Raw genomic sequence first — 15447 nt, 5'->3', positions numbered from 1 at the left:
TCACACACACACACATACAAACACAAACACTTCATTAAAAATAAAATAAGTATTTCATATTGTGGTTTCGCTAAAAGGGACTCACTTTTGCTTTTTTTTTTTTTTTTACTTTACTGGCCTTTATATACTTCTTCTTTCTTAATATAATGGGTTAAGAATAACCAATGTTAAGAATAACCAATGTATTTGAATATTTCATATGTATAATTGTTGACCCAAATTTGCATTACTACTAATGAGAAAGTCTTGATATGTTGTCTTCTTATAACTTAATTTCTCTCTTTTTTTTTTTTTTTGGTTTTTGGAGACAGGGTTTCTCTGTGTAGTTTTGTGCCTTTCTTAGAACTCACTTGGTAGCCCAGGCTGGCCTTGAACTCACAGAGATCCGCCTGGCTCTGCCTCCCGAGTGCTGGGATTAAAGGCGTGCGCCACCACCGCCCGGCTACTTAACTTCTCTTAATAGAAATGTAATTTATTAATTCAAACTTACTTTAGATAGCACATCAGAATTAGCTTTAAACTGCATGCTCAATTTTAAATGATGACTTCCTCAGTTTTTGCTATAAAATACTTAAGAATGGTTAAAAATACCATGCTAAAGTTAGAAAAGCAAAAAAAGAAATTAACCTCTGGTCTACCCAAGAAACAAGTGACAGCATGATATATCAAAGTATTTTACCCATGGATAATTAAATCCATGATAATAAAAACTAATAATATTTTACTCTAATTTTACATCTCCTAGTCTTATACTTAAATAATTTTCCAGATCATTAGCCTCCTATAAAAATTCAGTCTGTGAATCTGAAAGCTTTAGCAGAAATGGTGTTCAGGAGATTGCATACAATTCTTTTTAAAATGAATATACATTTGTGAATAAGAATGAGGAGTCAGAAGAATGCAAAAAGGAGTTGGTTATGGTATTGCAAGTGGTCACACTTCTTCCATTAAATACTTTACAGGAAGACTAGAAATTGGTCAAAATTGAGACAGAAAACAAAATTTAGAGAGGAAATACATTTGGGAATTCTTCTGTAGAAAGAGAAAATAGTTAAGGGAAAGTAGAGGGCCAATAAATGGTCTTTCATTAGAAATTGGAGGAAGGCCAGCTGAGAGTTTCATTAATACAAAAATTACTTCTGAGTTAAAAGCAGCTTAAGACTAACCCCTCCATAAAAGTAGTGATCTACACTGAACAGTCTCTGGGAAATAACTGTACCCCAAGTAGGACTTGAATAACAGGATGTAGGAATTTGCCGAGTGACTTCATAGACTCTTGAACCCATAACATGCATGCCATTGAACAAGAAGCAATTATGGACTGTATGAACAAAACATGTACAAAAAGAGGCTATTATCACTCATAAGTAAGTGGTAAGGCAGGAAATTACAAAAGCTTTCTGTCTGTACAAGTCCCAAGACTTCAGATTGAACTCATAGAATCTGAAGGACATATTGACTGTGTAATTTGTTTTAAAGTGGAATTTCAGAATCTCAAGAGCTTGCCACTACATCTCAATGTACCCAACAACTTAACAATACTTCTCTTATTCCCAGATGAAGTATTCTATTAGCTCTGATTATGAAATAGCTCTGATTATGAAAGTACTTTGGAATTTCCCTGTTTCTTCTTTCACTTTGGTAAAATTTAGTTTTAATGAAGCTTTCCTGGTTTTTATTAAAATATTTCAGTTACAAAGACTAACAAAATCCTAGAACATTTCCCATGTAGAATTTTCTGGCAAAAGAAAGTAAAATCCATTTTAATAAGATCTTTTTTCCTTTCCATTTGTATTTATACATAATAACATGCCAGGAGAGAAGAAGTCAACTACTAAGTGACCTTTTGAAATGGGTCAAGTTCCAGTCTAAAGATGGGATTAGAAAGAGATGGCCTACATGAGACAAATTCTCATACTGTAGGAAAGCTGAGAATTTTGTTGACTAAAAACACAATGGTACAGTCAAATAAATGTGGGCTTCAGTTCACTTTAGCCACATAATAGACGCATGATATTCATCAACTCTATCAATCTTGGAAACATCAGCTTCTTTATCAATAAAATCTATACCATATATATTACCTGTTGTACAAGTGGTAGAAAGCCCAAATGAAACACACAGGAAACACTGTGTAGTGCTTTAGTATTTTTAGACAGCAAAACATGTTATGAGAAGAAATGTTAGTAAGGTTATCATCAGTATCATAGAGCATATAAAAGATAGCTTTGATTTATCACAGTCAGCATTGCAGAGTAATAATGCTTGATCTCTATTTTTTTTGTTTTGTTTCTTTATTAACATAAAGTTTTACAATGTTATTTAGGCTGGCCTAGAACTCATTTATGTAGTCCAAGATGTTCATTCTCCTTCCTCAGGCTCCATCCTTCAGTGATTATACACCACAACCAGATAGAACACATGACATTTATAGGAAAAGATGCCTCTCATAATATGTAAACTAGTTCATAAGAATAAAATGTAATTTTATGAAACATAACTCTTAATGAAGAAAACAAAGGTATGAGATGTTCTAATTCTGGAGACCAATCAGAATGTCATGTCTCCATCCAGATGCAGAGGTAGAACTCAGATTCCATTCTTTTGACCAGGAAGAAATAGGTTCCATTGATGGCCTCAGAGAAGTTCTGATCCACTTTCTCATCTGGTATTTAAATACTTATAGGGGCATTTGTGAAGCTTCCCCCTCTAGTGTTGGATGGAGGGAGCTGATATGAGGGTGTGGTCCAAAGTCCTCTATGTTAGAGTAGTTGATTTTCAATAACATCTAATCTGGTGGCTCCTGCTAGCTACCTAACAGTTCTTATAGCCCAGTGCTAAAGCAGTAGGATTCTAAAATGACAGTTTACATGGATAATTCTCTTATACACCATTAGCTGCTGGTAAAACCTCAGGAAAAGAGTGGAATATTTAAAAATCAGAGTAATTCAAGTAATTTAAAAAGTGTGGGGTACCTTCTAAGCTGTCATCCTAATGGCACTTATCTAATTAATCAAAGTATTGACAGTTCTCTAAATATTGGGAATAAGCTTTGATAAATGTAAGTGCAGTATAATATTTGTGCAAAACTCTTGGTCTAATAGGGAGAAAAACTATGAAATCATCAGAATCCCTGAGTTATCTCAAGGACAAAAAGAAATTTTGCTTCTGTTGAATTTTGTCTCCTAGAAATTGTATGTTATAATATCAGTTTTATATAACCTTGTAATTCAGCTAAAATATTTTCTTAAATATGTGTAGTTTGAGTAAAAACTAACCTGACATCCTAAATTTTAGTATGCATTTTAATCTAATTATAAAGTGAGGGATGATGCTCTGTAGATCTGGAGGGTCTCATTTTCGTGGTGAAAGTCAGTATGTGAGGTAATTGCCCTTAATATCTTCTGCCTCTACTTGCTATGAAATTTGGAGATTCTTAATAGATACTGAGGTGAATGCAGTGATATCCTTGATCTCTATTTAGCTGCATCAGATACACAATATCAGAATTTGACAAGTAGCAGACTATGTCAATCAGAGTCCAGTATATTGGTAGACTGTAACTGCTGGTCATCTCTAGACTTGTGCAACAGTTTTAACATTACTGGGGTATGCACTTCAACATACCATCCCAGAAGATTTCTTTGGTTCTTCCTTCAATTGTTTTGATTGGGTAAACTGAAGAATCTGTAAAATAAAGCCTGGGATTTTAAAGTAGCTTTCTAATGCAAGAACTCTTTAAGTGTTTCAAAAACGGGCAAAACCCAAGCAAGACTGGTAGCCTGAGTTTCATCCCAGAGACTCACATGGCAGGAAAGAGAACTGACTCCAGAAAAACAATGTCCTCTTACTTTCACATGTGCGCTGTGTCATGTACACATGTACACACACACACACACACACACACACACATACACAAACACACACACTCATGCACCTACACACACAAATTCTCACTCACACACATACCTACACACACACGAATTCACACTCACACACACACACACACACACACACACCTACATACACCCACAAACCCACACTTACACACATACACCTATACACACCCACAAACCTACACTCTCACACACACACATACAAACAAACAATAAATAGATGACAAACACATAGAAGATAAACAAAGCACAGAATATGTTGGAAGCATTACTGAAGGGACATGAGGCTCTGGAATAAATTATACCTTTATGGAGTTAGATAAGTTCCACTCATTTACTGTCCTGCACATTCTATCCAAACAACCTTTTAAATGCATTCCGCTACTGTAGATTCTTTAAGAGTTAATCATATTTCCAAATAATTTTAATTGTATTGAGAGAATTGGCCAAGTTATAAAATTAGTATATCCCTGAGCAAAAGGATTATAGTTTTTGGGAAATATTCTGATTACTTGGTAGAATATTTGGCAACTGGATACTCCATAATTATCCTGTAATCTTTATTAAATTATTTTTAACTATAGATAGCACTGCTAACATTTACTACTCTGTTCTATTTATTGTTCAGCTCAGAGTAGAACATTTGACTGCCTTCAGATTTTAGCATTTATTGTACAACTAATTCTAAATAATTCTATTATGGGCAATACCATTTGAAGACTAGTGAAGGAACACAGAAAGAACCTGGAGGCAAGAGGCTGTAGAAAGGCCAAATTCTACATTCTGTTAAAGTCCATTGTAAAGGTGAGGAACTAGCTACTACAAAACCCACTTAACTTCTTTTAGATGAAAACTACAGAAATAGAAATGAAGAAAAGATCACCAACTTCGATGAACACTACATTGGATATCCTAGAAGAGACGACCCTCAGACAGAAAGGAGGTAAAGTGAAAAGCTACTTGAACTCTACTCAGTAATGAAGGGACTAATTGCAAAATCTGTCCTTACATAATTGGGCAGTTTCTTTATAATCTAGGTGGTAGCAAGCAAAATATAAGTAAAAGCATGAGGTTATTAGGATGAGCAATATAGAAACATTCAGAATAAGGTTTCTTCAACATTAGAAAGTGTCATTAAAATGTACCAATGAATAATCACAGACTGCATGTGGTGCCAGTTGAATTTGAGAGAAATAGACACATACGTAAGAAGGTAGAATTAAATCACAGCTGTATAGTATAATTTTCAGTGTTTAGCATAATCATTTTGTATCCACCTCCTGTTGCTCTTGCAATAGGCTAAGTTTCAGTATCATCTGAAAATCTATGCATTGCTAACTAGATCCACAGGAGCAGTTTGTCTTTTCAATTAATTGTATGCTGCAGTTTCCATGGTTCAGATTTTCATCACAAATAAATGTAACAAGTTAGTATTTCTCCTGGGCAGCTTCAGACTGTTAGTACTTCTGTAGGGATGGGAGGTTACATCTGGACTTTGATTGTAGAGGTCTTTATCCTAATCCCATATTCTTCAAAGATCACTTGTATAATCATGATATCTCAGGGTTCTTTAGATTCAAATAAGTTTTTGTTTTTACATCTAACCAATGGTTCTTTATCACAGACGATTTCAGAAGCTATTATAATGTAAAGCATATAAATATAGAATTTTAAAATCATGTTATTCTCACTCATACTTGGCTTGTGAGAACTTTGTTTTCCTACTAATATGTTGTTTGCTTAATTTACATTACAATTTTTAGCTCAGTAATCATAAACAAAATAGAGGACATGAATTTTACTTTGTTATGTATTAGTATACACTATTTGTGTTTGCTAATTCCAGACACAAAATCAAGATCTGTAGCACCATTTGCATGAAAACATTTAATTTGTCTGCTAACAATAATTTAAACAATTTTTCAGTAATTGTCTTTTCTCATCTTTCATTTCAGAACCAGAAATATCCAGGAAGAAATGCCCACTGTGTTGGCATAAGTTTACTAAAACCTGCTGCATCTGGGACTGCTGCCCCTGCTGGATAAAACTGAGCAAATTGGCTGATGGAATTATAGCACAACCATTTGCTGATCTTTTCATTGTCATATGCATCATTTTAAACATATGTTTCCTGGCCTTTGAACATTTTCCAATGAGTGAGGAGATCATGTATCTCCTCAGAATCGGAAACTTGGTAAGACCTCATCATACATTGTTTTCATTCATAGTTTTAGATTTTTTTTTAATTGCTAACCTCATTGTTTCATCTTACAAACTCTCTGTTGCTGTAGGTATAGATTGTATTGCTGTTGAATGAGATGTTATGTTTATATCATGTTCACTCCTGTCCCTACATTGCAAATACTGTTTTAATCAACATGTTTACAATTTCAGTTCAAAATTCTGTCACTTAAATATGGAATCCTGGTCTGCCCCCTGGCAATGAAATTAAATGCTTTTCATTGATTTGATTTAGTGTTTCTTCATTCCCAAACATACATTCTAGGTATGGCTATTATATAATAAACATAGAGCAGGGGTGTGGTAATAACCCTGGCAGCCTTATTCTGAATTCTGAATCCTGACTACAGCAGTACCAGGCCCAGTTCGTCCCAATGCCTCTCTTTATCTTATATTGAAGTTTATAATTTTAACAATGTACTTTGAGATTCATGTAAAACTTTTCATATAACAATGCAAGAAAATGAAATAGCTTTCTATGGATTTATGAACATGTTAACACTCAAGCAAATGTATGTTTCCTAAATTTCTTAACCCCTTTTGTTATTTAGTTACTAAGTACTGTACACAAAACAAAAACAGCAGCCCATTTCAAACTATACATTTCCTTGATACTAAAACAGTAACAGGATGCAGGCGAATTGGCTCAGTGGTTAAGAGTGCATATTACTCTTTTAGAGGACCTGAGTTCAGTTCCTAGAGTTCCAGTACCCACATCTGGCAGCTCACAACTGCCTGTAACACCAGCTTCTGCAAGAATCTGATTCTTCTAGCCTCTGCATGTACCTGCACACACACACACACACACACACACACACACACACACACACACACACACACACATACACACACACACACATACACACAGGCACACATACACAATTGTCAAAAAAATAAATAAAATTGTTAAAATAATAGTTTAGTAATTCCTTCCAGTATAACTTTTGAACGATCATTTCTACAAGTTTATTCTGGAGTTTTTCTAGATCATATATGTACAGTTTTAGATTATAATATAATTACAGCATTTCCCCCTTTTTCTCCCTTCAAATCCTCCCCTCCCCACTCTCCATCAATTTCACAGCCTCTTTTTTTGTTCAGGAAATTGTTATTGTATATATATATATATATATTTATATATATTTATTTATATATATATATATATATAGGTGTGTGTGTGTGTGTTTCTTATATTTCTTCATGAGTTGAATGGTTAAGTGTCTTAAAATATATGCTCTATCTCCAAAGGAGCTGTTAAAATATAGTAACTTTTAATCAAATACTTCGTTTTTCGGGGTTGGGGATTTAGCTCAGTGGTAGAGCGCTTGCCTAGCAAGCGCAAGGCCCTGGGTTCAGTCCTCAGCTCAGGAAAAAAAAAAAAACAAACTTCATTTTTCAAGAATAGCTTTTGTTAAATAATAATATTCCATAAACGAGGTCCTGAAATAGAAAATAAAACAAAATGTATGACTTTATCATAATACAGACCCTGAAGCCAACCAGGGTCTGAAAAGAACTGTGCAGCAGTCAAGAGTATAGAACTCACTCTACTTCAAAGGTCTGTATGCGAGTGTCAGGTGCAGCCATGGGAAACACTTCTTACCCATATATTTGGTTTCCTTTTAGGTTTTTATTGGAATCTATACAATAGAAATGATTTTGAAGATAATCGCTATGCATCCATATGGGTATTTCCAAGTAACATGGAACATTTTGGACAGTATAATTGTATTTTTTGGATTAACAGAAATCTTCCTAGCAGGTATTGAAGAAATAACTGTTTTTATTTTGTTCCCGGTAAGTAGAATTTAAGAACTAGTTTTTATTTTATCACAGTATATATCATTTTCTTGAACATGAAATGACACTATTGAAACATTTTAAAGGGAAATATTAGGATCCTCTGTGAAATTAATTCCATCATGAAATTAGTATTTAATATTTTCTGTGTGTATAAATATGGAAGAAATTTAATATATTATGAATACCCAATGTGTTATAAAGAAAAACAAGAATGAAGAGTGTATATTTACCCTACCACATATTAAAATCTAAACATATCACAATAACAAGTGCAATATTGAGTGGGATTTAACAAGTAGGTTAAAAACATATGACTAGATTTAGTGCATAAAATTACAAAATGTGTAAGATGAATTATGAATGTAAAATAGTCACTTGTCTTTCATTGTAATGTTGAAACTGGTATGAATTTAAAGGCTATATATACATGACTACATAATTTTGATGAAACAGTATTTGCATTATAATCAACACTGATCTTTTGTTGTTTATCTTTTAATTTGCATTTGTTTATTAGTTGAGATTTATTAAACTGGGGAAATATGGTCCACCATTTGAGAATTTGATGCGTATCCTTGGTAACACCTTGATGGCCCTAAAAGACTTGGTCCTGTTGCTCTTCTTATTCGTTTACTTCTCTGCTGTGTTCGGCATGAGGCTGTTTGGTCAAAGTTACAAAGACTGTGTCTGCCAAATAGATGAAGACTGTCAGCTCCCCCGTTGGCACATGAATGACTTCTTTCATGCTTGCATGAACGTGTTCCGAATTCTCTGTGGAGAGTGGATAGAGACTTTATGGGACTGTATGAAGGTCGCAGGCCAGTCTTGGTGTATTCCTTTTTACATCATGGTCATTTTAATTGGAAATTTATTGGTAAGTATTGCATTCCTTTATTCTTAAGGAAATATCTGGTATACTGTACATATTTGTATATGATGGGTTGATGGGATCCAGTGATTTATAGCTCAATTGTCTAATATAGTAGGTACTTGGTGATTTTATCAATTGAAATACAATTGGCCCAATTTGAGATATGCAGTAACTGAGAAAGACATACTGAATTTGAAGTGTTATGCCAAAAGAATCTGTGTAATTAGCAGTTTTATATTTATGATGTAATAATATTAAAGTACATATAGCTTAATAAAATTCACTAATGTATCCTTTCTTTGCAATTGCATGTGTGATTTCCACTATATTTCTATTGACTTGCACTAGTTCATAACCTTCTTAGTCAAAGTAGCTTTGACATCATGTGGAAAAGGATTAGACCTTGCAGTCTCCAACCCCATGCAGACATATGGAAGCATAATCCCCTTGTAACTCTATTCCCAAAGATTTTTTATCCATTAACTTTTAAGAAGCACTTAAATGTAACCCTGGCTGTCAAACCCACCTGTGCACTGGCATTACCTGGGGAAATGTTAATGATGTCCTCATGCCTCAAATCCACACCCAGAGATTCTGATGTTATTGATATGTAGTCTTGTCCTGATCATCAGAGTGATTTTTTATTATCACTTGACCACACAGTACAGCAATGACTGTAAACCAATGGGTGAAAAAGTTGTGTTACATAAGGAAGAAAGCTTTTACCTTTCAATTTCTTTACCATTGAATTACTGTCAAATTAATTGAATAAGGAGCCCTAACTGCTTCTAAGAAAATAATAAGGCATGAAAATTTTCTTTAAAATGTTTTTTACAGAATAAAAATTGACTTGATTTTTTCTTATAGTTGTGTTTGCTAAAACACTTTTAGAAAGAAGGAAAAATAATAATCTAAAAGTATTATACATATACAACAATTGAAAACAGGATTAAAACTTCATTTTCTGTAAATTAAACAGGCCCTGATTATATTTCTCAGTGATAGTAAAGTCAAAATACATGCTACTGTTGCCTTGACAATTAATATACAATGATTTTTGAATTATTTTTCTATAACTTGCGTGTATCCATTTACTATGAGAAAATGTTTTACATAATGGCTGTGTCTCTGTGGTTTAGAAAGTGTTAGATGTAGAACTCAGTACCATGGCTAGTTCCCTGGAGCGTACCCTCTGCTTTACAGGGTCTTGTTTCTTTTCCTGGGACTGGGCTGTAAAACTTGTGACACTAGCTGTTTCTAAGATTGCATTTGTTTTCTCACATTTGAGAAAGTCTGTCTCCATGATGAAACAAGCTTTGGCATAAGATAAAGTAGAGTGGACTTTTGATGTGAAATCTATAAACCTTGTCTTTCCCACCTGGGAAAAAGAAATAAATCAAACCACACAGGCGGTGCTGGCAACTTCAAATTCATTTTGTTTGGTGGGGCGGTAAAATGCCTGGTAGCAGTCACAAGGCATCATGCTCATCCCCTAGCACCAAAACAACTACAACATCAGCAACAACAACAACAACCCACAAAACAACAGAAGTTTGTGCACACATCCTGGTAGCACCACATCTAACCCTGAGCACCGCGATGCATTTGTGTTTTCATGTCTCATATCAGAATTTTTAGAGGCTTCTTTTTAATCCTCTGAAAGGAAACAATCAAGACACATTAAGCCTCATTTTCCTTTTTTTTTTTTTTTTAGATACTTTACCTCTTTGTGGCATTGGTAAGCTCATTCAGTTTATATGATGCTACAATACCAGAAGTGAACAAAGAAGCCAAAAACTTTCAGCTTGCCATGGCCAGGATAAAGAAAGGAGTAAACCATGTGCTTCTTAAAATATTGTGCACAAAAAGAACTATTCCTACAGAAGCAAAAGACCAAATGCATGATACAAGTGTTAAAGAGAATGTTTCTGGCCACACTCTTTCCGAACTGAGTGACAGCCAAACGTTCCTGAGATACCAGGAGAAGAGCAGTGATACAGAGAAGACCCCTGCCACTGAGTCGGAAAGCCAGTCACTGATCGCTAGTCCCTCTGTCTCCGAAACTGTGCCAATTGCTTCGGGAGAATCTGATATAGAAAATCTGGATAACAAGGAGACTCGGAGCAAGTCTGGGATTGGAGACAGTAAAGAGGTAAGCAGTTCTTCTATATTCATAATTCTACATGGATTTGTGATTCTGTTCAAAAATTAAAGCAATATTGACATTACAGAGTTAGATTTCACATTTGATTCTAACTCCACCTTCCCTAACTACTGGATTTCTTGAAGGAGACGTGCTTCACAGATCATGAGCTCTCGGGGCTATGGGTTCTGTATAACTGCTTTTTTGATAATGTTCTAATTAATCTATAAAACACAGCCAAATTAATGAATGCTTGGGTTGTGAACTATGGAGGAAAGGGGAAGCTGGACATGGACCTTATTTAGATATAGCAGAATGAGCTATTCCTTAAAGACCCCAAGCCGCTAGATAATAGAAAGTATAATAGTTTAGGCACTTCTAGGGAATGAACACTCACCCACTAGAAATCTTTTAGGAATCCCAACTAAAGTGATTTATGGTAAAAAAAAAAAAAAAAAAAGATTATCTCATAGGAGGCAGATAATGGGCCCCTCTGTTGAGGAAGTTCAGCATGGGAAACCTACAGCAGAACCCCTTCCCCTTACAGGCGTGAAAGAGTACATATTCCAGCAGGTAAAAAGGTTTTATATCAGAAGAGATATATGGTAAAGAACTGAAGAAAGACTTAGGGAGGATCTGCAGCATCCAAATTGGCTAAATGGGTCATGAGAACCAGAAAAGTAAAAATGAATAATAAACTAGCGAGCGGCTGAGATAAAGATGAAGGACACAGCGGCAAGAAGCCTACACAAGTCCATGCATATTATTTTTCATTTACTCAGTGTCTTTCAGCAAACAAATGCAGTGATACAGATTTTATTTCACCAAAACTAAATAAAAATTTCAGTAATAAAAACATATGTCTGAGTAATACTTCTCTGTTCACTTTGCATCTTTGCTCAAGCAACACCTTTTGCTGAGATGACAACTGGCCATGTAAAGACTAAAGCAAAGAAAGCTTTCCATTTTCCTGACTGTGCACAAGATCAAACATTGTTGAGGTCCTTTTCCAAACTTTACCTAAATAATCCTGAATTCATAATTTTATTTTTATATACTCATGTTCGATTTGTCTTAATTAGAAAATATTATTTGGTGCTACTAACTTATAGGATCCTGGCAAGGTTAAAGGATGATATGCTTATGTTCATATTAAAATAAGGTAAACTGAAGCAGTTGCTACATGTATAAAGCAAACATCATCTTGATCCATCAGCCTTGTCAAGGGCGAGTGGGAAGGAAGAACCCTCTCTTTCCCGAGGAGCCTCTTACGTGGCTTGTCCATTTACCTCATTCTGTTCTGGGCACTGTTTGCTGTGTGTTTTAACTCATTTCACATCATGATAGCCTCACATCCAAAGTTGAAGAGACAAGTCTATTTGGAATAGATTTAACAGTTATATTGAAATGCATTCTTGTCTATTTAACATTAGCATAGAAGAATGCCTTACTGTGATACTCTCTGTCTAATCAAAATTTCATTTTTGTGGCCCTTGGGAATTCCTAAATTTCAAAATCCAATTATCTTTTAAACTGTGATTAAAGTGTGGTTTAGCTAATCTTTGATTTTTATCTAATGTTATTTTCACTTAAGTATTTCAAACCATTTTAAAAAGTAAATCTTTATTTACACAAAGAATTTCATTATCAGCCCCAAATTACCTTGAATTATTTTGACTTTGATAATATTCTTCCCATATATCATATTTACTCCTGAAAATGAAACAAATAACTTTTTTCTTGGGGCTCTTTTTTTTTTTCTAGAAAATGAAGCAGTCTAGTTCATCTGAATGCAGCACAGTTGATATTGCTATCTCTGAAGAAGAAGAAATGGTCTATGAGCATGAAAAGCCAAAGCTTCACAAACATGGCAAGTTGAAGTTTCTTTGGAAATTTTATTCAAAATTAGACTAAATTTCTCTGAACCTAAATAATGATGCAATGTTTACTTTTAACCTGAATTCTAAAAAGGTTGCATATGTATTGAAATGTGTACTCATTCACGCACCTATAACTTAACAGATCAGTAAGTATGAAGAAAATAAGGTCATCTTTGGGAAAAGAGACAGATCCTTTTCGGCACAGTCTGATGTTGCAATTACAAAACTGTCTCTGGAATCAACAAATTGATTTCACCTCTCTGTCTACTGCCTGTTTTCTCTTCCCCTCATTGCCTCCTAATCTAAACAATGATAAACCTCGTGAGATGGTTAAAAAGATTAGTGTTTACATTTATGTGTGCAATCCTAGAAGATAATCTTTTCCAAACAATAGCAACACTTAATAATATCATCAACATCATCATTATCCTAGCTCCCTGATTATGCCTATAGAGATAGTTACTGACATAGTTGATAGAGAAAGGCACTCTGAATACTTGTCTTTTGGTGGTATAATATTGATACCATTTACTCAAATGCAGTATCCATGTTATACATAATATTAAGACTATAATGTTCATATTTAATTCCATACTGTAGTTGTACAACTGAGTATATTACACTAGAACATGAAAAACAAAGTAGAGCTAAATCAACACTAGAATGTATATATATATATATATATATATATATATATATATATTATTACCTAAAATGCTTTCATATATCACATATATTCTAAAGTAAAATAAGATAATTTAGACTTTAAAAATTGAATCAAAATATCTGTAAATTTTTTAGGAAAAAGAAGCACAATGGTATGTTTAGATATTTTACATAGAGATTAGTAAGTCTACAATGTACCTTTTCAGTGAGCTATTCACCACACAATATATAACATATACTGCTCAGTACTGTGTAGTTCAAATGTGTTTCCTAGCAAGATTAATAAATTACTACATATTTAGACTTTTGAAATCAATTAAAAGTGATCAAAGTACTAACTGCCAAAAAATGCTCGATTCATAGCTTGAAAATAAGAATATATTTTGGCTGAAAAGATGACTCCGAAGGTAAAGTGCTTGTTATACAATCCATGGCATGACCAGAATGTGGATCCCAAGTGTCCACATGAAAGTCATGCGTGGAAGCATACATCTATAATTCTAGTGCTGGGGAAGAAGACACAGGGATCTAGAGAGCCAGTCAGTCTAGTTGGCATGGTGAGAACTAGGTCCAGTGAGAGACCTGTCTCAAAACATAGATGTAGAAGCAATTGAGGAAGACATCTCAGCATCAACTTCACACTCACCTACATAGGAAAATGCCCCTTACAGACACACATGAATATGTCAGCAACTTAAATACTAGGATATTAATCACCTAAAACAAAGGTATAAATAGATTCCATTTTTAGAAAGAAACATAATCTGACACTAAAAAATTACTGAAATAAATTTTTTTAACTTTACATTCCACTCACACCCATCTGTTCACATACCTAAAATAACCATTCCCTTGTTGAGCCACATATTTGTTTGTACTGGCTCTCTCTGACAAGAAGACAGGCTTCCTACAGCTACATATACTCAACCCATGAAGTGCTCGGCATTCCTGACTACCTCTTCAAATTGTCTCATTCAAGTTTCCCATTTCCATGCTGTCTGAAAAGTCAGTTCCGAAGAAATTTAGGTGACAGTATTATATGTGTTAATGTAAGTAAGTGTGTCTTAAATCATTACACTGAGTATTGAAAATGTGATTCACAAGCTATCACACACGTGCGCACATTTGGGGTAGCATGGAGGAACTGGTTTTATTTGCATTCATTCTCTTCTCCGTAGGGTAGAGGGACGTTCTATTACATCTACCTTCTCGGTTATTTACTCCTCTTCCAAAACCACAAGTTCAGTTCTTCTTTGCTCCTCACTGATCACAGACCACTGAGCAGCAGTAAAAGGCAAATGTGTGTAAATCACGGGCCATCCATAGCAGATTCAGTAAATAAGTCATTGATAAAGCATCTAAAGTTTGAGATGTTTATCCTTTGTGAGTCTTCTAGGCATTTACTTCTAACAGTTTCCTCCTTGGCAGGTTATGAACGAAAATCTTCACCTGGTCAAGTCAGTAGAGAATCTAGGAATGGAAATATTTGGAAGAACATAAGGAAAACTTGCTGCAAGATAGTAGAAAACAACTGGTTCAAGTGTTTCATTGGCATGGTCACTCTGCTCAGCACAGGCACTCTGGTGAGCACTCAGCTTCAGTAAACATCATGTGAAAACACTCTATAAGACTTTCAATTTAAGATAGTCTCTATGCCAGATGACTTTACCTGAATATAGTTCCAGATTTCATATTCTGCAATTTGTTAGCGATAGAAACTGTGTCACACTTTATTAGGAACAATGTGGACAAATGATACAATATTAAATTTAATATCAGTACTATTTTATGATATGTGAATTTTGTATTATTGGCATATCTATGATAAATTTTATATTTATAATATATATATAAATTATTAGTATTGATGTTAAATTTCAGTTTCTAAATTAAATAAACAATAATTTCAAAATTACATATTATAGTGGGAAAAGGAAGTGAAAACAG

At 34.3% G+C, this 15447-nt stretch overlaps 1 protein-coding gene across 1 annotated transcript in view; it reads left to right on the top strand.

The window, feature by feature from the left end:
* Positions 1 to 15447, top strand: part of Scn7a (sodium voltage-gated channel alpha subunit 7) — a 79827-nt gene that overhangs the window by 44787 nt on the left and 19593 nt on the right. The window contains exons 11-17 of the mRNA XM_059260601.1: positions 4743 to 4839; positions 5852 to 6090; positions 7764 to 7934; positions 8458 to 8814; positions 10526 to 10963; positions 12719 to 12824; positions 14929 to 15083. Of these exons, the coding sequence (XP_059116584.1) occupies positions 4743 to 4839; positions 5852 to 6090; positions 7764 to 7934; positions 8458 to 8814; positions 10526 to 10963; positions 12719 to 12824; positions 14929 to 15083 (1563 nt within the window). The remainder of the gene's footprint in view (positions 1 to 4742; positions 4840 to 5851; positions 6091 to 7763; positions 7935 to 8457; positions 8815 to 10525; positions 10964 to 12718; positions 12825 to 14928; positions 15084 to 15447) is intronic.

This window comes from Peromyscus eremicus, chromosome 4 (genome assembly GCF_949786415.1).
Source record: "Peromyscus eremicus chromosome 4, PerEre_H2_v1, whole genome shotgun sequence".
Lineage (NCBI taxonomy): Eukaryota > Metazoa > Chordata > Mammalia > Rodentia > Cricetidae > Peromyscus > Peromyscus eremicus.
The sequence above is the reverse complement of the archived record's forward strand: the minus strand, read 5'-3'. Positions and strand labels throughout refer to the sequence as shown.